The 25,844-nt window shown below is 44.9% G+C and overlaps 1 protein-coding gene across 11 annotated transcripts in view; it reads left to right on the top strand.

Annotated features, from left to right (window-relative positions):
• Window positions 1-25,844, top strand: part of foxp2 (forkhead box P2) — a 105,199-nt gene that overhangs the window by 28,848 nt on the left and 50,507 nt on the right. For 5 of the 11 annotated variants that reach the window (XM_055511130.1, XM_055511127.1, XM_029160580.3 and 2 more), the window contains exon 4: window positions 23,659-23,845. The exons of 2 other annotated variants lie outside the window; for them this stretch is intronic. In XM_055511130.1, coding sequence (XP_055367105.1) covers window positions 23,669-23,845 — 177 coding nt within the window. In that variant the 5' untranslated portion in view covers window positions 23,659-23,668. Of the gene's footprint in view, window positions 1-13,113; window positions 13,480-14,863; window positions 15,023-23,658; window positions 23,846-25,844 lie in introns of those variants that run through there. 4 more of the 11 variants (XM_029160583.3, XM_029160581.3, XM_029160585.3 and 1 more) reach the window with 4 other exon arrangements.

Raw genomic sequence — 25,844 nt, 5'->3', positions numbered from 1 at the left:
TAATTATTGTCTGTAAGTAGGGATTAGGGTGGTGGATGTTGACAGTGAAGTGGCTCTCCACGCGCGCGTTTAACACACCTTCATGTGGATGTGACACATTTAAGCCACAGCACAAGGCGTCTGTTCACAAGTAAACCTTTTTCCCCATCTTCTTTAGTCGCGTCCCCCTTGTCACGTATTTACAGTTCACAGAAAAAGCGTGGACGCATTTCCCCTCGTCTCTCACTGTAAAGGCAGATGCGAGCAGGCGAACGGGAAACAAATCCCGGCAAGCTGTTTGTCTCACTTCATCTTCTTCCGTTTGCCTTCGCCCCCTCAAAATTGTTTTCGCTTCAAAGTCTTGACAGCATTAGGGATTAGTGTCATAGCTGCTAACAGTCATTAGCGTGTTTTCACTATTGTGTGATGCACTATATTTTTTTGAGTGCCACCCCCCAGCCGTAGCTCCTGCGTGTCTACAGCTTTCATGCCAAGTGAGGAATGAAAAACAATCGCTAGGACCTCCAGCGACCCTTCCTGAAGCGCACTAAGTTAAATGGTTTGTAAGACGTTTAATTACCAAATGGTATAATCGTTATTCATCTCATCATTAGATGTATGATATTAAGTGAATTGTCTCCCCTGGGTCTCCATGTTTCACAGATCAATAGATTTAGATGGCGCTTGAAGGGTGGTGGAGGGGGGGAGCTGGCAGTTAAAACACTTCGGAGGCCCCCTGATATAAACATGTGCGTGGTTTCTGTGATGCACCGTGGTGACATTGGCTCGTTTATTTATGCGGCTAGCTGCTATATAGGTTTAATTATGTTAATTTCGGCGTCTGCGCACAGCAATGGCAGCGTGTCACTTTTGTTTAAATTGGATTTAGGGCTCCTGGGTTTATTTTGATGGTGAAAGGACGTGAAACAATGGACAAGGTTATGGCACCGCAGACTTCCCATTGGCAGAATGCTTGCGTTGGCACTTTGGGGCACTTTGTTGGTATCAAGCATTGTTTGAAGGCATTGTGGAGACTGCTAATGCAGCGTGTACACCTCTGAGGCCCAGTAGCCTGCAGTTTGATATCGCCCCTATTCCCAGTGTGGATATGGCTAAGTGGTGATTGGGGACTTGCTGCACCACAAGCTGCTATTCACTGCAACTGGCACTACTAGCCTGAGTTAATTGTCCATTATCTACTATTATCTAAGCTCTCCCTCTCTCTCTCTTTTATTCTCTCTCACTTATGATTCCAGCCATCACCACTAGTTTCACTCACTCACTGTGTATCCACTGTTTTTTCTATCCTTTCTAGCAACCTTATAGCAGTGTTGTAGCCAAGTCCTGGCAACTGAGTTCAAATAGTAATAATGATTCCCTTTGTTCCTGAGGTACCTCAAACGGGATTCTGTACATGGAGTTAGTACAGCACTGTGTTCATTCCTTGTCTTATGATCAAACTACCTGAGTGGGAGGTTCTCAGGTGGCTAATAATTTCATACAGAGTGAAGATGGATTACATCTCTACTGTAGCAAATATACAATATTCAGCTCAATATATTTGCATTAAAATCACTCCTAGACACAAGTATGTTTAATATTTGTTAGTGTTAAATAGGTTTTTTGTTTGATAAAGGGGGGAAAGTATGACCCGACCCCAGCAGACCCTGTTCTGCTGCTTTCAGCTTGATACTGTAAGGTGATAGATCTATCAGCTGAGGTGTTTGAGGATTCCTCCGAAATTTCACTTGATGGCACTGTTTTCCTTTTTGCTCCTGCTGAAGCAACAGGGCATGTTTTATGTATGCTGGGCACAATTTGAAAAGCCTGGCTGTGCCACAGATGCGAGCGTCTTCCCTTTTTCTGGTGCCGTCCCTGGGTACTAAGACACAGGAACACTGACAAACAATGAAATCATGCCCTGTACACTGTTTTTTAAAAAATCATTATGCTTCAGATAGAATGGAAATAGTTAATGCATAGAACTTTACCATTTTCTTGTGTGTTTCTTCTTCTTTTGCTTTGGAAATTGTTTGCTTTTTTTAACATAGCTTTTAACTCAAGACAAATATTAATTTTGTCCTTATTTTCCTGTTTAAATAGACAAAATTGTACTTCTGTTCTGCTGTAATGTGCTCCTTTTTAATTATTGCATCAACAAGATTATACGACCTGGAGTGCTTCTGCAGTCCACACCTGCCTCTCAACTACCACTTGATATATCGCACATACTCACTTACAGTCATCCGTACATTTAAATGAATTTAATTTCTGGTAGTGATAGAGTTTAGAGTTCACAAATAAAAAATATTAAAGCCTAAAAGTTAGTGGAAGGAGACAAACAGCTGCCCTTTGTCCATTACTCTCCCTGCTGTCTAAGAGGGAGGGGGACTAAATTGAGTTTAAATAGGGGTTGGTTGGTTGGATGGATGGATTGGGGGGTGTAGGACGGCTGGGGTCAAGATCATATTAAGTGCTCGCAAAGCAAATGGTTCGGCGTTAGGAAATGTCGGTCCTGTGGCCCTGCCTGCGGAGCAGCCGGTACAGACGCAATGCATTCCAGTGAAAAATAACTGGAGCTTGTATTTCAGCATTGTGCACATCATAAATAAAGGTGTGCCACGTATAATTGAGGCTCGTGCATGGGGAACCCGGCTGGAGATGAGAAATGGAAATCTGTGTACTGGTAAATAGATAATCACACAAAAGTAATTGAGGTTTTCAAACCCCAATCTAGTCTGCCAGCATGAGCTCGTTTGCATGTTAATCACGTCAGTGATTTCCCTTCATCACAGGGAAGTCCGCGCACACTTCCATAACCAGCTTTTAATTGCATTTAAAATGTCACAGAGGTGGAACACATGTAATTTAGCCAGAACTGTGTCCAAATTAATGGGTACTACTGAGACACTCCATTGGACAGGGTTGGAAATGAGAGAGGCTGTCCATTGTTTGGGTCTTTATTAGAGACGCCTCAGTCTTCCAGTCCCTCCATGATAAGATCTCAGCAGCACCTTTTGAAGTGCACATCAAGCCTTCAAAATGAATATCAAGACTTCAAAATAAAGTCAGACGAGCTTTTCGTAAAGGCTGAACGCTACAATACAATATAGGTGCCAACTTTTGGCAAAGTGAGCTAAATGGAAGGACATTAAAAAAGCGGAAAAAGAAACCTCAAAGGCAGAGACCACAAAGTCATAGTGGTTGGTTTTAAATGGAGAAAGAAAGGGAGGAATCGTTTATTTGCTTTCATCACCAGGTGTTCTTTGGCGTATAAATTACCGAGATGATGTTTCCATAACACAGCTTAGGGCACTCCAGAGAGGGGAAACCTGCAAAACAGACCTATTTAATTTTTCATAGAGGTGGACCATCAGGAGCAATAAGCCAATATTCCTTTGCCCCTTTTCCAGATGCCTTCTACACCGCTGTATCTTACCAAAACCCAAGCCCCCTCGTACTTTTTTATTTTTTCAAAAAAGAAAAAAGTTCTGCCGAGACCTACATGAAAGGAAGGAACTGTTGAAATGTTAATTTTACCATCTGCTGTCGAGGCCTGCTACCTTTTGTGTGTGTGTGTGTGTGTGTGTGTGTGTGTGTGTGTGTGTGTGTGTGTGTGTGTGTGTGTGTGTGTGTTTTCTTTTTTCCCTGCCTTCTTTAATTCCCACTAGTTCTGTTCTGTTTCATGAATGTGCTGCTATTTTGGCTGTTTGAAGTCATGGGGTGCGAGCATGGCTTTGACTGGCTGGAAAATACAATGCCACATGGTGGATGGTGGAGACTGTCCCATTAGTTTCCTTTTTAGAGCCCAGTCCCTCTTGGTAACCTGTTTTTTTATACAGTACACAGTGTGTCAGTCTTCCTGCTGACTCCACGCTGCCCCTGCCTTCACTCCTTCCTGATTCCGCTTGTCTTTGGGGACCTATTTAGTCTGTTTATCTTAATGGTGAAGATTTTAATCACCCGTTTACAAGACCCCCAGCACCTTTGTCTAATAAAGGTTTTTTCTTCTCCACACACCTTATTGCCAGTTTCCCCTAAGCTCCGTAAACTCCAGCAAATCCAACAATGAAATGAAATACTTGACAGTTCTGTTTCTCCATCTTTTATTTTTTTTCTTCATCCCGTCTTCTCATCACAAAAGTTGACACTTTTAAAAGCAAACGCGCATTTGCCAAGTTTGCTGTGAAGATTTTGCCAAATGGATGGATTCCATTGTGAGATTTGATATTTGGCAATTAGGGTGAGACATCCTGTGTGCAGAGTTGCTTAGCATTTTCCTTGGCTGGGACCAGATTGTTTAGTCTGCTCTCATTGTGAGCTGTTTCTGAGCTGCAGTTGACGGTTGTTTGCAGAGTGCTGGGGGAAAATGTGAGAGGGGCCGGTGCCTTTCTCTATTTATTTATTTTCCCCGTCCTTGGAACTGGAATCTGATTTGTGTTCATGTTTCTCCTATTCTCTCTGAGCGTTTTTTAAGTGTGGCTGCTGAAATCTAGACTCTGTATGACCTCACTGCACGGCCTGTGTTTCATTAATGACCAGCCCTGTGGTTTGGGGAGAGGAATATTTTTCATATGACACCGCCTTGCATTAGCGTGGAGCGGCAGCTGCACAACCACAAAACCATCCAATTTTGTGGCTTTGAAAGGTGTGAAAAGTTCAGCTCCCTATAGCAAAGCTTCGCATTTATAATTACAGTCAGCATATACAAGCGTGCGTGCATATGTGTCAATGAGTGGAAGGCTTGTAAAAGAAACAAAAAAGTCACCTGCTAATGAAACATTTGTCTTTCATTTTCTTGTAAAGTAAATACTGGGATATATTTCAAAATGAGTCGTTTACATACTTAGAGATTTGAAATGCTGCGCTTTAGAGAAGCCACCTAAAATAACAAGCAGCAACAAAAAATGTTGGTAGCATTTTGACAGCTTGATTCATTTGTAATAAATATTTAATTCCAAAATGTTTGGAGCCTCGGAGGCTCTAATAGAAGTAAATCTTTCTAAGTCTTTTTCAAAGTGCCACATCTGGCAGAAGAGGTATTTCTTCGCAGATTGATTGATTTCCCAGGCTTTGTTGGAAGCGGCTCACACAAGCCACATAGCAATTGACTAAGAAGCATGCAACAATTCACAGGCACATGTTGTTAAAGCCTCTGAACCGCTCCCCCTTCCAAAAAAAAAAAAAAAACAGTCCAGCAGTCCAGACACTAGACTACTGTAGCTCTGTTTGGTACCTTGCAAGATATTGAATATCCAAAAGGAAACCTCAGATTTGTCCCGTCCCAAGACAAAGAGCCCTTGTGCTGCTGCCTGCCTCTTCTCTTTCTCCCCCGCTCGCTGTCATGATAAAACAACAAACACCACTGCCCCGATGAAAGTCCCCATAATTCCTAGCCACTCATTGTAGTGCTCTCCTGCAGCCCCATGGTAGCATTAGGTGTTGTGTTGTCAGCTCGGAGGCAAGCAGTGAATCAAGGAAATTGAGGTTAGTCACCAGGGCTGAGGCAGCGTGAACAAAGGAGCAGATTACCTAATAGTCCTGCTATGTGTTTGAAGTGGAGCCTGCTGTTTGTTTGGGGGAGGCTCAGGGATGGATGTGCGCGGCCATGTCTCGCAGGCCGCTGACGGGCACTTTTAAGCTGTCAGAAACATCCTCTTTGCCATTCGTCTTCCCCACGACGCGGCAACATGCTTCGACGGGGGCAAAAGGCGACCCGGAGACAAACGTAATCATGTTCCCTGAGGATGGCCAAGTTGGCGCTCTGTGTAAATTAAAAGTCGCCCGTGATGAAAAGCGTGACAAGTGTTTTACGCAGCCGACGCACGATCCGCACGCTATTTTAGGCCTTTAGTGTTAGAGAGCTTTAATGAGCCTGAACTCCACTTGTATGTGTTTGTACACAACAGTCTTGCAGGTTGTCGCAGAGTACAAAGTTTTATACTGTATTACGTTGGTGCCAGAAATGAATTCATAGTCACAGCATCAAACATCATCAGCCTGGTGTAAACCACTTAATTACATGCCAAGGCTGCGGAAAACAAAGGGATACAGACAGACTCGTGTGCAGCGCGAAGCAATTTATTTAATTTGTTGTATAATTTTCTTAGATTGACCTCATTAGGAGAGCACATTAAAGACACATAGTGCACAGATTTCACGATAAAATGTTGTGATCCAGGCAACACAACACTCTGAACATCTTGAAGAAGAAAGAATCTATTTTATGAACAACACACTTATTTGAATTTCTCCAAGCCATATTTGGACAGTACAACCCAAACCACTTTATTGATAACTTTTTAAAAATCTGACTGAATTTCTTCCTTTCTTCTTTTTTAATTTCCTAAATTGCCTTCCCTTTCCCTTCCTGTGATTCTGAACAAACAGTTACAGCCCTTGATTCTTGGAAATCTCTGCCACTCGTTTCTGTTTTGATAAATTGTACATCCAGTCCTATTTTCAAAGTCATCAGCGATTGCTTTTTTGCCACTCAGAGCACTGAACATGGACAGCTTTTAAAGGTAGTGAGTAGGTCTGATAAGTGGCTCAATCCTTGTACTAAAGCGTTTTACTGAAGGTTTAATAGCTACTGTATAATCAATTATAATGTATTCTCTCCAACTGCAAATTTCCTCTAATATAACCCTTCTGCTGTAGCAAAAAAAGTCCATCTGAATATTATTGTGACCAGCTTTTTAACATTACAAATCAATTGCATGATTTTAAGTAGTTGGATTCATAATTTTGTTGTAAATTTCCCCAATGCCAAATGGAATTGTGCATGTATAACTCAAATGGCGAACCAATTTCAGAGTAGTGACATTTTTCATCCCGAGTATGATTCACTGTGTTTGTGGTACATCATGGTCAGTTCCAAGTCAACTGTATGTGTTAGTATAAAATAAAACTGTTCGTCCAAACATTTCAGCCCAGTTCAAACTCATTGAAAAGCAATAGCCTTATGAATTATCTGGCTGTTCCGATTTAATGGAGCATGCATTTGAATGACAGCATGTACCAGCACATCATCAAAGTGAAACTTCCAAAGTTCCGCTTAACTTGTTGCTGAAATAGTTTCTCGTTTGCAGGAAAATTGCAATGCGCTAAGTCTCAAGAAGTGTATCAGGGAATCTTCCCTGGAGTAAAAATTGCCACTTGCATACTTGTCTTTGACCAAAGTGAAGCCCTCACCCACTCCAGGGGAACATGTGCTGTTTAGGAAGATATAAAGGAGTAATTTTATTACTCGGTACATCTCCCCTCGGAAGCCATTTCATTTCTCCTTTCAGCCACCATAGAAGGCTTTATTTGATCTCATATTCCGGAGTATGACTGCCTCAAACCGGTCAGACTCCGTTTATTTTCATTTGGAAAACACATTTAATGTTGGAGAGGTGGCCGAGGATGGAAGTGGGGAGCAGGGAGTTCTGGCGTGGAAAGGACTGAGGCGAGTTTCTGTATCACGCGTGAAAGGCTAATTCCAGTTTATTTCAACCCCATGTATTTCCTATGAGTGAGGCTATTGTGGCTCCCCGGGTCGCGGCAGCTTTGTACTCGCCTTTTTCATACAGATTTGAGGAAACGAGCAGTCGCGCCAAACAAATACCCGTTTCCTTCAGCCATTGTGAACCTCACCGTGGCACGAATGTAGCTGAACCATTAATCCGCACTTGTTGATCTGCATCAGTCTGACTTCCAAGACCTGTAGTGAAGGCGGCCCATCGTCCACTCCCAGGCTCCTTAGTCACACAAATACTTCCTTGCCGCCAAGCGTTAAGTTTGCATCCATACAGTGAAACTGATACAGCTGGACCCCCCCTACCCCACGCTTTGAACTGCGGATCATTGTGAAAGTGTGCCGTTTATTAGGGGAGCCCACTTAGGCAGCCCAGATGTAGCTGGTCACTTGAGAGGCAGCGGTCCTCATAAACCCAGAGCCCTTAGAGCGGGCGCGACACCCGACTGCAGAGGCTCAGCGAACCCCACCCCACCTGCCTCCACTTTGCTCCGCGCCAGCCCTTTTCACCGTTCACTGAATCCCCGACCAGCACAGCTGTGTGGAGGAACCCCGGCCTTGTTCCACGTTTCCTGAAAGTCGTTCTCACCCTCTTTCTCTTATTTATCGGCATCTCCGTCTGCCTCCCTACCCTGCGCCTGCAGCACCTACTGCATATCCTCTCCAGTCACAGCCCGCCTGGTGACAGCGCAATGAAAACATTTTCCTGAAAAGTGTCGTTTCAGTGCTCCGGAAGTCCCACTCACCTAAATAGTTCTTTTTCTATGTCTGTCTTTCTCCTTTTTTTGAAGGTGGGGGGTGGAGGGGTATCGTAGCCTCCTCTGGGCTCGGTTCCACACAATGAATTACCTCCAGATGTAATTCCTATCCCCCGCCCTTCGCCCTCAAATTAGTGGCTAGTAAAAATTAGGTTTGAATTAGCCGCGGTGTGGACAATAGAGGAGTTTAAAATTTCCATATAATGAGTTTATTATTCTTTGCTGGAATGCCTTTTTCCTGAATTAATTTGATCAGGGTTTTTAGGTGTAATTGGTGTCTAACTGAATGGTGTTTTAGTCATGAATGGATGGCCACTGTGTCAGCAGAAAGTCAGAAGCCTGACATAATCAGAGGACTGCGATGTCCACACCAAATCCTCGTGCCTCAGTAGCTCCTGGACATGATTCCCAAGCTTGGCCAATTATCTAATTTGTGGTCGGTGTTTTGTTTTGATGAGTTCTTGTAATCCCGTATCTGCATGTGCTGCCGGACGCTGTGGCTCGCATATATACAGCACTGTAGGTGTTGAGCTCTTTTGAATGTCAGTGGAGCACGTCTCGCTGCCGTTCAACTGTGCAGCCACGGTTCTGGGAATGATAATCTCTTTGGCAGAGCTGAAGCTGTGGGATCCTCAGACACCACAGATCACTGTCATAAATGGGTTTCAGATTTATCCCTAACAGGAAATCTGAGTGTATGAAGCAGCTATCATGTCTCTCTCTTTTTTTTAACCGTTCCTTCATCTCGATGACATCTCAGTGGCCAGAAACGCTCATGAAAAACAACAAGTCAGTAGCATGTACTTTTCCCCGAGTAGGAATCTAATTTAAACTCAGCCGCTGCTACTATATGATAATATCTACTACTGTGACAAAAGGAAGTTGTCTGCCATGCGCTATTCTTTCATCTAATTCCAATCTGCTATATAACAGGTAAACTGCTGTGAGCTGCACTTGCTTGTTTAAATTTACCCGGCTCTGCTGAGCTTTTGATTTCAGCAACTCATTTAATTCAAATAAGCTTTTGAAGAGAAGCTATTTTTTTTTTTTAGTTAGGGATGGGGGGCGGGAGGCAGCTGTGGTGGGAAAATAAGAGGAGGCGCAGAAGGGCCAATTTAACCTGGAGTGTCTGTCGCTGGTCTACCAGCTCCTTCGTTTCAAGAGGCCCGGTCAGCTTGAACTGTCTGACTTCTGTCATTTCGATCTCTTTTTATTTTTCTGCTGTAATGTATACTTTAATTCCCGCCCGCCTGCCGTCTGTGGAGCAGCGGCGTTGGCAGAAGCAGCTGGAGGGGAGGTGCAGGTATCATTAAGCCTCTGAGAGGCACCAGCGGAACGCCGCTGAGTGCTATACGTGGCTCCTCGCAGCGCGTGTTGATATTTCTGGGCCCAATGAATGCACAGCCTAGTTTATTTTCAATAGGAACCCGAGACCCCCCCGCCCGCCCCCCACCCCACCTACCACCTCCACGCCCTCAGCTGCTTACTCGGGCTGTTGATATTGAGTCAAGCAAACACTCTCTCAGGGATGTCCTGTTGGGCACTCGGCCAAAGTCACAAATGGAAGTCACATGTGGCGACTCCCACAGGAAGGCAACCAGGGCTCAATTCACACCCGTCTTTTTTATTTTTATTCAAAGCTTAAACACACGCATTAAAGTTAATTTGGAACATTAGCGACTTATATCTTTGAATCTCGTGCAAAATCTTTTGAAAATCAGTTTGAACATTTTGCAACAAACAAACTCAACATATTTATTACTGTAAGTTCAGCAATGAGACACGTCTTTACCTTAATTCCCTGCACTGTCTCTCTGTCTGTCTCTCTCTTTCTCTCTGTCCTTTTCACTGAAATGCATATGCAAATCTATTTGGACACTGTCATTATCAGCCACTTAATAGGCATTTCATTAGAGATATTCTGAATGCATGTTACAAGGCAAGTTGCCATGGATACCTTGGTGCTTAAGTAGAGTATATTAAAATGGTGCTGCCTTCCAACCACTTATATAATCACCGGTCTGTAATGGTCCCTTCTCTCTGGCCATAAGCAACAGATCATGTGATCGGCGTTGCCCGGGACTAAAACAAGCTCAACCCGCTCATCGTGCTTGTTTATTTATCTATCTATTCATTTATTTGCAGGCGGGACTGAGGCAGACTAATGACTTGTGCTTGTGGGACATTTGTGTGACAACTCATGACGAGGCGTGCGTGTGCGTTGCACATGTGCGGCGTTTTGCTGTCAGCGCATTGGAGCTGTTTGGTCCAGTCGAGCATATTTTAGCAGATGGTAAAATCGCTTTTTTTTTTTTTTTCGTCTGACTGACTGGCTCTCAGATGTGAGAATGAACACTAGAAATCAAACGGATGACCTCCCAACGCAAGGCAAACACCACTGGAGCGCTAATAAATAAATACCCATGCAGTCACTGGAAGGGTTTTATAACAGACTCTGTCATCCGCCCATTCCAGCGTGCATTCAAATAGCTGAGCATGTGTTTTAAAGCTCCATTTATAGCCATGTCACTTTCTGTGGCGAGCGGTTGTCAAGGGGTTAATAAAGCATGATTCACATGACTGGAGGCGGGGCTTGTACTGACTGACACACCCTAATGGCAGCGTGTGTACTTTGTGGAGGCCGGGTAGCGCTGAAGTGCTGGTGGCACAAGTGACGGGGGGGCATTGTGATGGGTGCTTGACTTTCTACAATGTGCACTTCATGGTGACTTTAATTAAAAATTAGTAGTTGGAAGTAGTTGTGTGTGTATATAAACTGCGTGAGGAGACAGGAAGCAGCATCCGTCGCCGTCGTTGTCATGGTGTCGCTGCATCCCCCGCGCCCCCTCGCTGCTGCTGCCAGGGTTGTTACCAGCTGCTGCCACCGTCACCCCTCCCCACCCCACCGGGTACCTACTACACATGTCTATCTCTCTCCCCCACCCCCTCGCCTCCTCGTTTCTCCTCCCGCCGTTCTGCTGCCACAACATCAAGACGCTGGTGGGCCTGTTTGTCTCCGCTGACCTTGGCAGCACTGAGCCCTGCAAGAAGAGACACGGAGAATAAATACCTGAAAGGAGGAGGTGCACAATTGTCACAGATGTGTAGGACTAGGCATAGCATTCCCCCTAGTGAAGCCAGTGTTTCTAAGGCTGGGGGCCTCTTGTTTGTCTTTTCCAGTGAGGCGCTCTCAGTAGTTTATTAAAGGGGCTGAAGGAGCTTTCTAGCCCCAAGCCGTCAGCGCTGAAAGAGAAATGGCAGAAATTACTGGCATAATGTGGACGCTTAGAGCAATTAACAGCAGTTGTTTAATGTTAGCCCCCTCGCCTCTATGCGTTGCTGCCTTTCTTCTCCCTCCTGCCTGTGTTGTGCACTCGTGTCGTCCTCCGCGCTCTTCCCCTCGCTTGCTTCAGCTCCCACGGCCTCTCGCTCGCTCCGCCGCGATTGTTTAGTGTTTATCCTCTCCGCCTCAGAGCTCAGAGAGTTGACACTAATGAAAATGCTACATCTTTCGGCCTGTGTCGGTCTCTTAATAATGATATCATACGGCTGAAATATGCTCCAGTGGAGCCGGGGAGATAATGCGCTATTCAGAGCCTGTTAAATCACGCCAGCGCGCCGCTCAGAGCTGTGAGTTCAAGTGGTCTTTACCCCACGTTAGGGGGTGCGTCGTCTTCTAAATAAATCTGCCAAAGTCGCTGCGCTGCCGGTAACCTCGTGGTGTGGCTTGTTGTTTGCCTTGTTGGCGTTAGAGCAACCCGTTTTTCTCTCTTTACATCTCAGTTTGTATTTGTGTTGATTCATGTCTCAAACATATGTATGCAAATGTCATAAAAAAAAAAAACGGAAGAATGGTATGAAATCTCTCCGGCCCATGTGGCTCAGCACGTTGGTGGCAGATGGACTGGCTCTCTGCATCTGCTGTGTGCAGACTGGGGGCTTTGTACTCCTCTCTCCTGGGGAAGACCCAGCCTTTTTTCTTGCCAGTAGATTCCTGTCTGTTGGAGCGACTAAGGAAAACATCTGTGGCATGCAAGGGAGAGCGAGAAAGGAAAAGGGAGAGAGAGAGAGGAGGGAATAAAAAATTGACTAGGATTGGCAAACACCATTAGCCCTAAATGTTCCATCTCATTGCCTGATTGCCTGTTATGCATTGTTTACAGTAGGGGAAACATGTCGATACATCTCCTGCACACCGGAGCCGGCCCGCCTCAGCTCCGCTCGCTCCAGCTGTTTGTGCCGGCCCCTTGAGCAGGCGGCGGGTAGCCGCGGCTTTTGCAGCTCCACTCAGAGATCCTTAACTAATTCATTTGGAGACTTGTTCACTAATCTAAGTCGCTGTGTGAGACATCTGTGCCGGCGCATTTGCCTTTTATTAAGTGGTAAACCAGGCTGTCACAAAGCTGGCCGAGACAAACTGTGAAATATTTGTCAGCTTGTCTGTTTCACTTTTTATAATTGAATGTGTCCCACTTCTTATTTGCTCCGCACTGTGTTTGCAATAAATTACTACTTTTGCTTTAATGCTTACAGCTTGCGAAAGTTAAAAAAAGTATCATCTTTTTATTTTGCCTTAGACAAAAAAAAAAAAAGGCAGCGTTCAGCATGTAGAGGTCTCCCCAAAAACCTTTGTGGTCTCCCTCCCCTCTGTGATTCCGCTACAAAGCACCTCTTCAGACCCCCCCCCCCCCAACACACACACACACACACACACACACACACACACACACACTCACTTTCACCCCCCCCTTACACATCATTCCTTTGCCAACTCTCGCCACCCACCGCCCCCTCCCCTCCTCTCCCTGCGATCCAGCCCCCCTACCCCACCGATCAAGCCACTGGTTTTTGTGTACTATTGGTCCTCAGGCGTCAAAACAATCCAGCGGGGCTGCCTGACTTGTTTTAATTAGGCGGCACAGAAACGGCAACTGTCTTTCAGACGTGACCAGGCAGAGGTGCTCTCTCCTCGCACTACTGTAAATAACGCTGTAAATACTTCTCTGGTGATGTCTTTGACAGTCAGCGTCAGCTAGTTCCTCGCTACTTTTTTTTTCCCTTTTCCCATTTTCTTTTTTTTCCACTTTTGATGCTCTGCTTCCTACTAGTGGCATTTCCCCTGTTTCTCGTTTTTGATGCTCACTAATGCTCCTGAGCTTCTGAGAATACTTCTTCAAATGCTTCTTACTGGGGAGAGTGGATTTCTCTCTCATTGTTTTAAAGGTAGGTAGGTCATTTTCTCCTTTTGCACTCGTGAACTATTTATGACTTTGTTCGTTTTGTGTGCTTGTGGTTTTGCAGCAGTGCTTTTGTGGTAGTGTGGGACTTGATAGTGCACGGTTGTGCTATGTCTAATTGTTTTTAAGAGCCCTATGCACTCCCTGCCAGAGCCCGGTTAGAGGCTACCGACTGCCTTCGCTAATCCCATTCACACTCCTCGCATTTCCACACATGCACACACTTTGACACGCACACAATCGGAGCTGGAAAGAAAAGAGCTGCCGTAAAATGAAGCCAGACGCACGTACCTTTTGTGGCGGATGCGTCTCTCGCGGCGGCGTCCTCCAGCCGCGCTCCTGCCTCCGTTCCCCTCACACAGAGCAAAGTGGAGCCGGTCTGGCAGGTTGTGTGCGAGCGCGCGTGTGTGTGGGTGTGCAGTAGCACGAGAAAGGGAGAAGCGAGGAGAGAGAGAGAGAGAGAGAGAGAGAGAGAGGGGGAGAGAGTGAGCGAGCACATGTGCGATTAGAGCGAGAGCGGCGCGAGCTGTCTGGTGAGCATGCAGCCGAGGTGCAGCGGGAGAGCCGCCGAGCATCCTGCGAGGAGCGACAGCGCTCCCCGTGTGACGGCGCCCCTCACACGCTCCCCCGTTCACACGCAGGACCCACCCACACACACACACAGGCACACGCACGGCGTCCCTGCACACACAGGTGCCTGCAAACGCCAGAAACTCTGTTTCCTTTACACTCTCAAAAAAGTAACCCAGCCAAATAAACACAATCAGACTTCAAGGTCGTTCCCTAAATTTAAAGAAGGCAAAATACACCTAAGTAATAAATGCAGTGTCTCTGATTTCCAGTAAAATGGGGAATGAAATGATAAGTAGTGTTTTCCTGTAATTGTGATATATTTCATCAGCGGCAGGCAAAGAAGTGATGGTCTAATTATTTTCAGCGTGAGAGAGAAGGAAGCCACCGTGTCTCTGTCATAAATTTCCATTTTGTACACTGTACACCTCCTTCCTTCCATTCACACACACACTCACGTACACTCTCTCACACACACACTCCCTTCACTGTCCCCTCTCCTACTCTTTTTCCACTCTCCCCCAACTCTAGCCTCTCCTACCGGGCCCGCATGTCTGACCCACACAGGGGGCCCCGGTCGGTAATTGCCCCGGTGACAACTAGAAATGATAGAATAATTGTCAGGAGAGGCGTCTGGCTTTCTTTTTTTTTTTTTATAATGGGGCGAGGGTGATTTAAGTATTCATGAATGGCACGGTAGTGGCGAGGTAGTGAGAGAGGAAGAGGAGCGAGGAGAGCGAGGGAATGGGGGGGGGACTGGGGCGGGGGCTGGGAGGGTGTGTGGTTGGTGTAGGGGGGAACTGGCTTGTTTATGATGCCATCCCCCATAAACACGGCTGAAGTGATGACACAGATAGTGTTGCCTCTCCACGCGGTGACACCAGTCGGCTTGCTCCTAGACACCCTCGGCGGGGGCACTCTGTTCTCTGGTCAAGCTCTCTGGCACTCCTCACCTTCAGGTAAAAAAAAAAAAAAGTCAGATAGGCTCTGTCCAGCCATCCATCCATCCATCTCTCCGTCCATCCATCCATCCATCAGTCTTCTGTCATCCGTATTCAACTCAAGGCTCTTGGCTGTGTTTAATGGTTGTGTTTTATTGCCGAGCTGTGTCTGCCGCCTTCCCCCGCTGCTCGTCCCACTGTGTAACCGTGCAGCCTTGGTCTGCGGGCTCTGTTAATCTGCTGCTTAATTAGTGCTGATGAACGGCTTGGAGTGAGTGTGTGTGCGCGTGCATGCCTGCGAGTGTGTGTGTGTGTGTGTGTGTGTGTGTGTGTGTGTGTGTGTGTGTGTGTGTGTGTGTGTGTGTGTGTGTGTGTGTGTGTGTGTGTGTGTGCGTGCGCGCTCACCTCCTTTGGTATAGCTGCTCTTGGCCACTGTGTTTTTGGTGTTGTGGTTTTTTTAAGTTGTCGCTCCTCGTTGCTAGGCTAATCATTGATCATTAAAATCAAGATGACAAGGATTCGTTACTGTGGCTCGGCAGAATAAAAGGACACCTTGAAACCTTTTATAAGCTAATAACAATCAAATATTAATCAGCTGCAGATATGTGTGTTTTGAGAGCGTAAAACCTTTGCTTGAAGTTTGACTTATTTGCTTTTCCACCCGGCCCATCTGGTGTGGAATAAAACATCCCAACTCTTTGGAGCAGATGTTCGCTTTGGAGAGGAGAGAGGTCACCGAGTGAGCATCGGTGGAGCACTAATTATCTTTATCAAAGACGAGTGGGATAATTTGTTTACTTAAATATTGATGAGGGGGAGCAAGGCATGGTATTGGGCTATTGTGGGCATATTATTAACATTTCATAGGCTTTGTGCAGGAATGCGAAAGGGACTCCTCTTCATAATTTAATACCCTAATGCATAATGAGCTATGTGATTAGTTCATATGGAGAATTGGCCAAACTCCATTTTGAAGGCAGATAATTTACATTGTTCTCCAGAGTCTGGCATATAATAGGTTCTTAAGAGCAATAAAATTAAATGCTACACATTTTATATTTGAGCTTACAAATCCCCCTGGCAGTATTCAGTTGTGGCTCTTCTTTTTCTGTTTTTCACTCCTTTTTTAAATGAGTTTATTAAACACAATTATACAAAAAAAATAGTTAAACTCAAACACATGTTTACCTACATGTTTTATTTAGGAGGCACGCTGGCCGATTAACACCGTTCATTAGCAGAGCTGCGTTATTTGTTTTGAAAGTTTAACCAATCACTTTGTTATGCTAATTGTGATGTAATTTAATTTGAGTTCCCGTAATGATGATGCCGCTATTATCCACATAAATGATGCAGTTAAGCAGCACAAGCTCATTTGCATGTGCTTGAAGGGAGAGAGAGGCTGATCGGAGCCGGCTCCCGTATCATTCTGCTTTAATTTTCCACCTCTGTTCACTCCTGCCCTATGGGTCTTCCTGGCCTGTCGCTGGCTATTGATGATCAGCACTTTTATCTGAATTTTTTTTTTTAATGACAAAGAGGCCTTTATTTGTCTGCTAACAGATTCCTAGAAGAGCAGTGTAGGAAAATTAAATAACAGAAATATGACACTATTAAAAAATGCAAATGATTTTTTTTCTTTAGTTGACGTATCAAACGTTAAATGAACAACTGATTTATGTGCCACCACACACACACACACACACACACACACACACACACACACTAATACACAGCACACTCTTTTTCACTGGTTCTGTTTTAGATGGTTGAAGGGGGAGAGTGGCTTCTTGAATTTAATATTTCCATATCAAAGTGCTCCTTTGTTGACAAGGGCTTAATTTTTAATCTGTTGATTCCATCATAATCTTTGGTTTGGACATTATTCAAATGTGGACTCTTGTCTCTTTTTTTTTTTTTAAGGAGAGGTGCAGTCAGGCAATCAGTCAAGACACACTGTCAACCAGTTTCTGTTTTTCTTTTCTTTTCTTTTTTTTTGTAAAATCAATTTCTTAATCCTGGCAGAAGCAGGAGTGATCCTTTCTTCTGAGTAGTTTTAAAATCACCGACCGGGCAGGAAGAAAGTGTGACTAAGCCGGTGTTAAAGACTGCCCATTATCTATTTTGTCCGGGGTTAGACTTTGGTAATTTTCCTGTGGAAAGATTATTTTTCTCCTGAACAGTCCCCCCCTGTTATGCATCTAATTGGTTACATAAATCTTGTCTGGTATGAATGAGGAATGTTGCGGTGTTGTCAACTGTAATCTTCACCCTTATTTACCAATTCATTAAGATCTATCGATGCAGGACTGCTGAGGGGGAATGACAACATAAATCAGAGCTGGAGACATAATGGCCCTAATCAACCAGAAATAACTGGAAATGTCACAATGAGCTATGTCTCTGTAGCCGCGCTGGCCGCGACCGGCTCCCTGCGCCTGTCCGTCGGATCTGCTGCGCTGAGGAGAACACCGGAGAGAGTCGGGCCAGCGACTGTCATTAGCTCCTTTTTGATTTTCATCTTCTCTCCTTTTCTGCTGTTCTTCTTCTTTTTTTTTTGCTCCGTGTCAAAGCAGCTCAGACCTGGTGGCTCACAGAATAAAAGCTCTCCTCTGAGTGGAATGCTTGAGTGTATGAGCTCTATAAATACAGTTAGGTCGGAAGTACGCTGCATTCGGTGGCGCACCTCCTCTGCACTTGGTAAAGATGATTGGATGAGACAATGAGGTCTCCCCTCTTTATAGGTCAATTAGCTCTGATTAGGTGGGCTGAGTTAATTAATGGAATTGGCAAATATGCAAATGAGAGCCGACTGATCGGCTTTCGTCACTGCCTCGCTCACCCGGAGCGGCAGGGCTGTCTCCTGTTTCAGCACAATGAGGCGGCTGATGCTTAACATGGAAATGTTATGGGACGAGCCTAAATGCTGGGGAAAACTACTTTCTCTCCTCCTCTTTTTGTCCTTTTGTGATGGGTGTGCCACGTTACCGTAACGCATCACAGAAGGACGGGCATTTATTGCTGCAGCAGTGCTTTTATTTTGCTTACAATTCTGAAATCTTAACTTGCGATTCCTCCTCCTTCTTCCTGATCGTGTTAATTTACACACACGTTTTTATTAATAATAGAATATCTGGTGTGCAACAAAATGTTTCGCCATTGTCATATTTGAGAGCTGAGTGTATTCATGTAAAAATGAATTAGTATTAACTTAGTATCATGCACACTATTCATAGCTGCCTCTTGCATGTGATTCTGAGCAGACATTGTGCAGACGGCACAATTGAACATGCATTTTACACTCGTTTCCCTCTCTGTGCTCCACAAACACTGACTCTGACACACACTCCCACTCCATTCAGGCACACTCACACACTGTGACAAATAGTCTGTCTTTTATCTTATTCTGTCTCATCTCCTTATTGTAAATAGAAGAGAATTAAGTTCTGAACATTCTTGACTGAATGTCTCCTATCACAGAACTACAATTTATTGTCAGCTCAAATGAAGAATTGAAATATGACTGAGGTTTTTGTCAGTGTGGGGCTCATTGGACAGGAGATAACCACATTTGATTCTGTTGCTTTGAATAAGGTTAATCCCAAAAAAAGCCAAAGTCCATTATTCATATTCATCTCTTTTCATTTGGCCCCACTCCTGATTTTGTAAATATGATTTCTTCAGCCCCCTTCTTTCCAAAGCAATCTTCATTCACTAGTGAAGCACTTTTGAAATTCATCTATCAGAGAGCAGAAACCATTACCATACACAGGTTTAGAAGAAGTAGTCATTAATGCTCTTTTATGGTGGTCCTTTAGTGCCAAAAAGGAAGCTTTTAATTCTATGGCGCGGCAGCCTGCCTTGCCTTACTTAATCTGACAGACTGGGGTTTGCTCAACGCAGCTTTGCAAGTGGCCCTTTTTCCATCGCCGACTCCAGACTCACTGCTTGAGGTTCAAGGTTGTAATAAACTGCTCGTGGTGTTCATGGGCTGTGACAAAAATTACAGTGCACGCCCAGGCACAAACAAACACGCAATCGTGGAAATTTATTGTACGCCGTGCATAATTTAAAAGCTTTATTTCTTATGCATGGCTTTAAAACACCATAGTTTTAACCACTAGTTTTTAATCAGCACATATGTGGCATTTTGATTTATTAAGCAATCTGAGGTATTGAATATGTGAGTCTTTGCCCTTGCCCAGTTACTTCTTTATTTTGTATGCATAGTAACTTATGGCAATGATGAATTAATTTCACTCAAGCACAGAATCTGTGATTATTTTAAATTGTAACCATATCTCGACTTGATCAGGGAACTGTGAGGAGTCAGCAGACTGTGAAATGTAATTTCTATTATTATTATTTTTTTTTTATTTTGATCTCACAAACCAAAAGAATTCCAGGCAGCCACCTGAAATGTGAACGATAATGAACAGATGTCTGGGATCACAGATTTACAGGTCACTTTTTACCCCATCTTGTGTTTTTTTTCTCTTCCTGATGAAAATGTTTTTTGCAACTCATGCATAGAAAACGGGGGGGGTCAACGTTCTGGATAAAGACACGGCAGAGAGCATCCTCACGCTGAAAATGGATAGTCCACAGACTCTGAACCAAACCAGTGTCAAGCCAGTTGTGTGTTAACTATGTGTCGTGTGTGTTGGAGTGCGTTAAGTTCCCCCAGACAGTGTTGGAGCACAGCAGACATCTGTGTATTCCCACTAGATGGATGGCCAGTGTCATAGTGTGTGTTTACTGCACATGATAGAGCGGTAGACAGGCCAGGTAATGAGGCTACATTAAGGGCTTTTAGAGCTCGCAAACAAAGATGGAGGGCTGCGTCTTTCCCCCTTTAATGATAGGTGTGTGTGTGTGTGTGTGTGTGTGTGTGTGTGTGTGTGTGTGTGTGTGTGTGTGTGTGTGTGTGTGTGCGTCAGGAGAGAGCGAGTGTCTGTGTGTGGGTCGGTGAAAGGCTCAATTCTCCCTACACCTTTGTTGTGGCACTTCTGCGGAAGAAAAGAGCAGGGATTCTCTCGATCTCCAGGCCAAACGTGTCGCCAGGACCCTGTCTCGGATTCCACACCTGATGGAGGAGACAGATTTGCCTGGTGCAAGATTCGAGCGTAAATATTTGCTCAAGCTGAAGAGGAATAGCAAGCATGGGGGGGGTATGGTTGCACAAAGAATGAGACAAAAGCTGGAGTTGGTCTGAAGCTTTGCAAATAAAGTGTCCGCCTGCGTCTACAGTATCTCTGCTTCATCAGGAGCTGCCTTTCTTTCCACTGAGCCTCCATTTTAATAGAAACGTTGGAGCCATCAGCGATCGTTGACTACGGTAAATTTAGAGAGTGCCGAGTTATCTCCGTCTCCCACTATCTTCCCACCACCCCACAACCTAAACACTTAGTATCACTATCATCTTCCTTCCCAAAGCTATACAACTACAGAATTACCAGCGCATTACCAGGCCAATAACAGCCTCCCTCTGTTTCCGATCATGATAATAAGTAGTCTGGCTTCTCCCTCCTTGGAAGATTATGGCTTGAGGAAATGGCATCAAATAGCAGGTGTATTGAAATGCAGGACACCAGCAATTTATAGGATGTCAAACACATGTGCAGGCAAGCCGGCGTCCTCGCTCGTGTGGCATTAAAGCCGCCTGCAACAACCGCAGATCAGAGCAAAAGGCCCCGGTCGATATTGTAGCCGGGGAGGGGTGGGGGGGGGCTTCTTCCGACCCAGTTGGTTTAGGACAGGCTGAGCCGGGGTCAGGGCTAGTACCCCTCGGGGAGAGGGTATAGGGCACCAGGAACCTGTGGTAGACACACACACAAATACACAACAGCAGACCCACACCCGCGCAGTCACACCCTCAGGTGCTGAAAATTGTCACTATGTGTCTCTCTGGAGTATTGTGTGTGCGCGTGACAGTCCTATCACCCCCACTGACAGAGCCGCGGCTCGGTCGTCCGCCCATCATTGCAGCCTGGCTGTGTTTCTAATTGACATTCTAATTGGCAGATTTGAATGCCGCCTTTAGATGGCTAATTAATTTATCTCACCGCTGTCATTAAGGTTAAAGCACCATCTGATCTCTGCGAATATACTTTGCATATATCTGCATTATCATTATGTTGCAGTTAGACTTTATTTTAGAGGAGGGAAGACGGATTATAGCGCTGAGATTAATCTAAGAATGTGGGTTTTATTGTTTGTATATTGGATACGAATTACTCCTCAGATTTGCTCCTTTTACGTCAAATTTGATGCCTGATTTCTTGATTTTTTTTATTTTTTTTTTACTTTTTTTATTTATAAGGTATTAATTTTTAATACACCCATAATCATATATAAGCACATTAAAAACTAATTTCATTGCTTTGTTAATATCAAAGTAGCAATTTTCTTCGGACTCCATAGCAGTTTGCATTGCATTCCAATGTTATTAAAAATCCTTATTTCCTTCTCTCATATATCTTCAAGTTTTCTGAGCGTTCATCGCCGGTCCAAGGAAGAAACAGGGAAAAAAGAGAGAGATCCCGGCTCCATTAGAATGTTCATAAAATTGTAGTAAAGGCAATCAGACAGTCTTTCTCTGAATATTTTAAAGATTGGGCATGTAAAATTTATGCCTAATTTGAATACTTATTAGCCGGCTGATCTCGGCTGCAGCCTTGAGTTTCTTATGCTGAGATTCATCACCGGATTGGATGTCACATCGTGCCAGTCTTCGCACCACCACCGCCACCTTCCTCCCTCCCTCCCTTTCACTCTTCCTTTTCTTTCCTTCCCTCCCCTATTTCTCTCTCTCTTTCTCTCTCTCTCTCTCTCTCTCTCTTCCACCCCCCTCCGCCCTCCCTCTGTCTTTCTTCTGTGTCTCACTCCATCAGTAGAGAGCGGTGCAGTGTTAAACAGGGGCCTGTTTGTTCACAAGCACGTCTTGTCCTGGCGTCTTCCCTATTTACTTGTGTCCCGGGCAGCTGTCGCCCTGCTCTGTGTAACAGCTCAGCCCTGTTTGTTCTCCCTGCCTGGATCCTGTTTATCCTGGCTGTGGACATCCTTTAAGGCCTGTCCTGTATCTGCCCCTCGTCAAACACACACACACACACACACACACACACACACACACACACACACACACACACACACACACAGCAAAGGACGTGCACATACTTCTATTAAAACCGTATTTACTGGCCAAAGAACACACACGGCACCCATGTGGGCTGGGAACGAATGCACCCACACACACACCAACTTAATCATCATTTGTCCCACTTTTAGGTTGATCTTGCACTTAAAACATAAAAGCTGGATTCTTTTTTTGTATCGCAAATGTAAAACTGCTGTTGAATTAGTGGTGTGCCTCCCAGCCTCTCTGCCAGGTAGTGATAGCTAAAGTATTTTTTGACCCTTGTCTCCAAATTGTAATTTTAAATATTAAAAGAATTATTCTCCAAATGGATGCAGCAGGAAACCCATAATTCTGGAATGAATTTTGAGTTGCCGTTCGCTGCGTTTTAGTCTCTTTTATTTATTGTAAGAGTGTCGACTGATGTTGGTGGGGCTCCCTTCTGCTCCCACCAAGGTACTGAGCCTTAAATGCAGGGGGAAATGATAAAACATTTATTACTGGAGAGAGAGAAGGTAATATGCATAATTTATGCTGTTTTTAGCACAATCATTAGTGATGTTTGTGATAGTTTGTCCCCTTTCTTCCCCTTTTTTCCATATCTTACACTTGCTCATGGAACTAATTTACTATCTTATTTACTGTTTAGTTAAAATTGTGACTGGGGTTTTAAACTCAGCCCAACATCTGGTTTAATTGTGTCCCACTTAGAGCTTTTTTTTGCTCCCTTAAACGTCTCAAAATAAATGAATACGAAGTTTGATTAAAGAAGAATAGGAGGGAAAAAAAGGAATCGAGCCAATAAATGACACATGAGCATCCTGGCTCCGTGGACGCCTGCGAGGCAGATTTTATTTAGCCACAGCAAAGATGACAAACCCATTATAGCGTTCATCACCCGCCTGCACCATGTGATTCGGTGCCTCCTCCTCCTCCACCACCTCCTCTTCCTCCCCACCACCAAATTTTAATTTTGCATGATTAGCTTTGCGTCATTAGGCAACTTCATTCAGACGCGACGCGCTAAAATTGTGACAGCTTCAAGACGGCAAATATTTTAGGAGTGCCCGTGCTTCTGTTCTTTTCTTTTTTTTCTGTGCTGCCTTGCTTTTCTAAAGTGCAATGAGATGTTAAAAATTAACCATATGCTTATTTATAAATCACGCATTTCTCACAACATATTTTATTTACTTTCTCGAAATGTGACGTAGTGAGAAAATTTATAAAACTTTAAATCCAATCCCTTTGATTGCCCAAATTTTAGCAGATAAAAAACACCCTCGTATTGCAAATAGCAGCAGGACGTGCATCTCTTTGTATTGCTTCATTTACACAATGAATGCATAATTGCTCCTCCTGCATCCCCCTTCTCCTTTCCCCCTCCTCCCTCTTCTTTAAATGCTTTAATTTGCAGAGGGAGACCGAGGGCTTGATAATGGAAGCGTAAAAAAATAGGAGGGAAAAAAGGGGGGAATTGTAACAAGAAGAGCCCTAACCGGTGCCTCTTAATCACTTCTAGGTTTTAAATCATGATGATGCAGGAGTCGGCCACAGAGACAATAAGCAACAGTTCAATGAGTCAAAATGGAATGAGCACCCTAAGCAGCAGCCAATTAGAGGCTGGCAGTAGAGATGGGAGATCAAGCGCTGGTGACACGAGCAGCGAAGTAAGCACAGTCGAGCTGCTGCATCTGCAACAACAGCAGGTAAGTTGTGTTTCTCCCCCGTCTCGTCTCTCTCTGCCGCTCGCTCGCTCGCTCCTCTCTCACTCTGTTTTCCCCTTGCTCTCCCACTCTGCTCTGCTCTGCTCCTCTCAGGCAGCGATGGGGTTTCTACATAGGCAGGAGGCACAATAGGATGATGCTGTATGTTTTTGTTGTCTTGGAGGCTTTTTTTCTCAGTACAGACAAAACAATGTTTAAGTAATCGGCTGTTTGTGTTGTTTGGTAAAGCTTCGCGTTTTGCTGCACTTTTAGCATGTTGCTTTTCCCTGAAGCTGTGAGAGATGCAGAACAGTAGCTGTTTTGGGTGCTTAGAGTTCTCTTGGCCGTGCGTTTCTTTTTATTTCATATTGACTTCTCAGTTTGTACCTATAGAGAGATTATTGGAAGCCGTGAGGCCAAGAGAGTGTGTATGCGAGTGTGCACCAGAAGAAAAGGAGTGATGGGGCATCGTACGGAGTTTGCAGTTTGGGTTGTGTGTGTCTGTGTGCGTGTGTGTGTGTGTGTGTGTGTCTGTCTGTCATGGCAGTGCTGTATCCACAAGAGGGCCTCCTAACTCGGTACTAGTTGGTGACTCACACACAGACCCACTGACGGCAGAGGAACCTTTGACCGGGACACTTCAGAAAAGCTCCATTTCACTTTCCTTCAACTACAGCATGTGACTTCATATTATTGTCTCCTATTTGTTTGGTGTTGTTGTTTTGTTTTGTTTTTTTATTTAAACACATCACAAATAACTGAGAATCTCAATCTCTTTTGCTTTTATGAAAATGTTTTATTTACTGGCATTGATCTTTTCAGTAGCAACAAGCTGAGGGTAACTGAGCTGCAAGCAGGGGTGTGTATGGGAGGAAGCAGTGCTGGGAGGGGTGGGGTTCAGGAGTTGTGAAAGTCAGTCACCAGTGGAGTCGAGTAGTGGAGTGTCTCTCGTGTCTTTTCACGGTGAATGATGGCTTTGACAGTTCGCCAAAAGAGCAGTGGGAGATGAGGTCGTAGGGCTGCGCTTTGGGGCGGATGGGGAACAACGCCGTGGGTTAGTAATGATGCATGCTGTCCTTTTGGCTCGATGGCAGCTTTTTGTGTGTGTGTGTGTGTGTGTGTGTGTGTGGGGGGGGGGGGGGGGGTTTGCAGGCAGCTGAAGCCCTGTAGTCAGGTTGGTCAGGGCAGCATAATAAAAGCCTCCGTGTATCTGTGTGTGCATTCGTAAAGGATGTGGGGGCATTCAGTCTAGCAAAATGAACCATCGCCTCATCCACCCCCCACCCCCCGACCCCATCACGACACCCTTCTCCCACCCACTCCACACCCAGTAGTCCCGCTGGCGACGTCACGGCGCTGTGACCAGTCTGCTCTTCACACGCAGACACCTGATTGCGGTCGACTCTCTCCCTCGCTGTCACCTGCTCTACATCTGAAGGTGTGGGTGCGTGGAGAACGGTCATCGCTCTGTGTCGGTCGGTGCCGATAGAAATACTGAATTAAGAAAGTACGAGAGCATTATCATATGCAATGAATAAAATAATTAAATGTGACATTAAATTTTTCAAATATATCTAAATGTAATGAGCAGAAAAAGCAAAGTGTGTATGTGTGTGTGTGAATGTAAACTGAATTGTTGAGCCATGAACCAAAAACACTCTTATTTAAAAGAAAGGCTGCACCACAGAGAGAGGTAAAAAAAAACAACTTAAGCATAAATTGTGTAGTTAAGTGGCTGAGACGGACGTATGGCTGAGAGCGGTGGTGCTGAGTGGGGTTGGAGAGGCGCGTATGACAGCGTGCGCCTTGTAAAGAGGCCAGCCGAACCTTCTCCCAGCCCAGAGACAGACACATTGAAATGAGCAGTCCAGCTAACAGGCCTCTGGAGACTTTTTAAAGCAGGGGGCCCTGCGCTGTTAACTTCACACACACTTCCTGTGGTGCGCTCGCGCTGCATCTCTTTGGTGGAGAGACCAAGGTACGAGCTGGAGGATCAGGTTCT

The sequence above is a fragment of the Betta splendens genome, chromosome 9 (assembly GCF_900634795.4).
Source record: "Betta splendens chromosome 9, fBetSpl5.4, whole genome shotgun sequence".
Lineage (NCBI taxonomy): Eukaryota > Metazoa > Chordata > Actinopteri > Anabantiformes > Osphronemidae > Betta > Betta splendens.
Note: the sequence above shows the minus strand (reverse complement) of the source record. Positions and strands in the feature narration are given on the sequence as shown.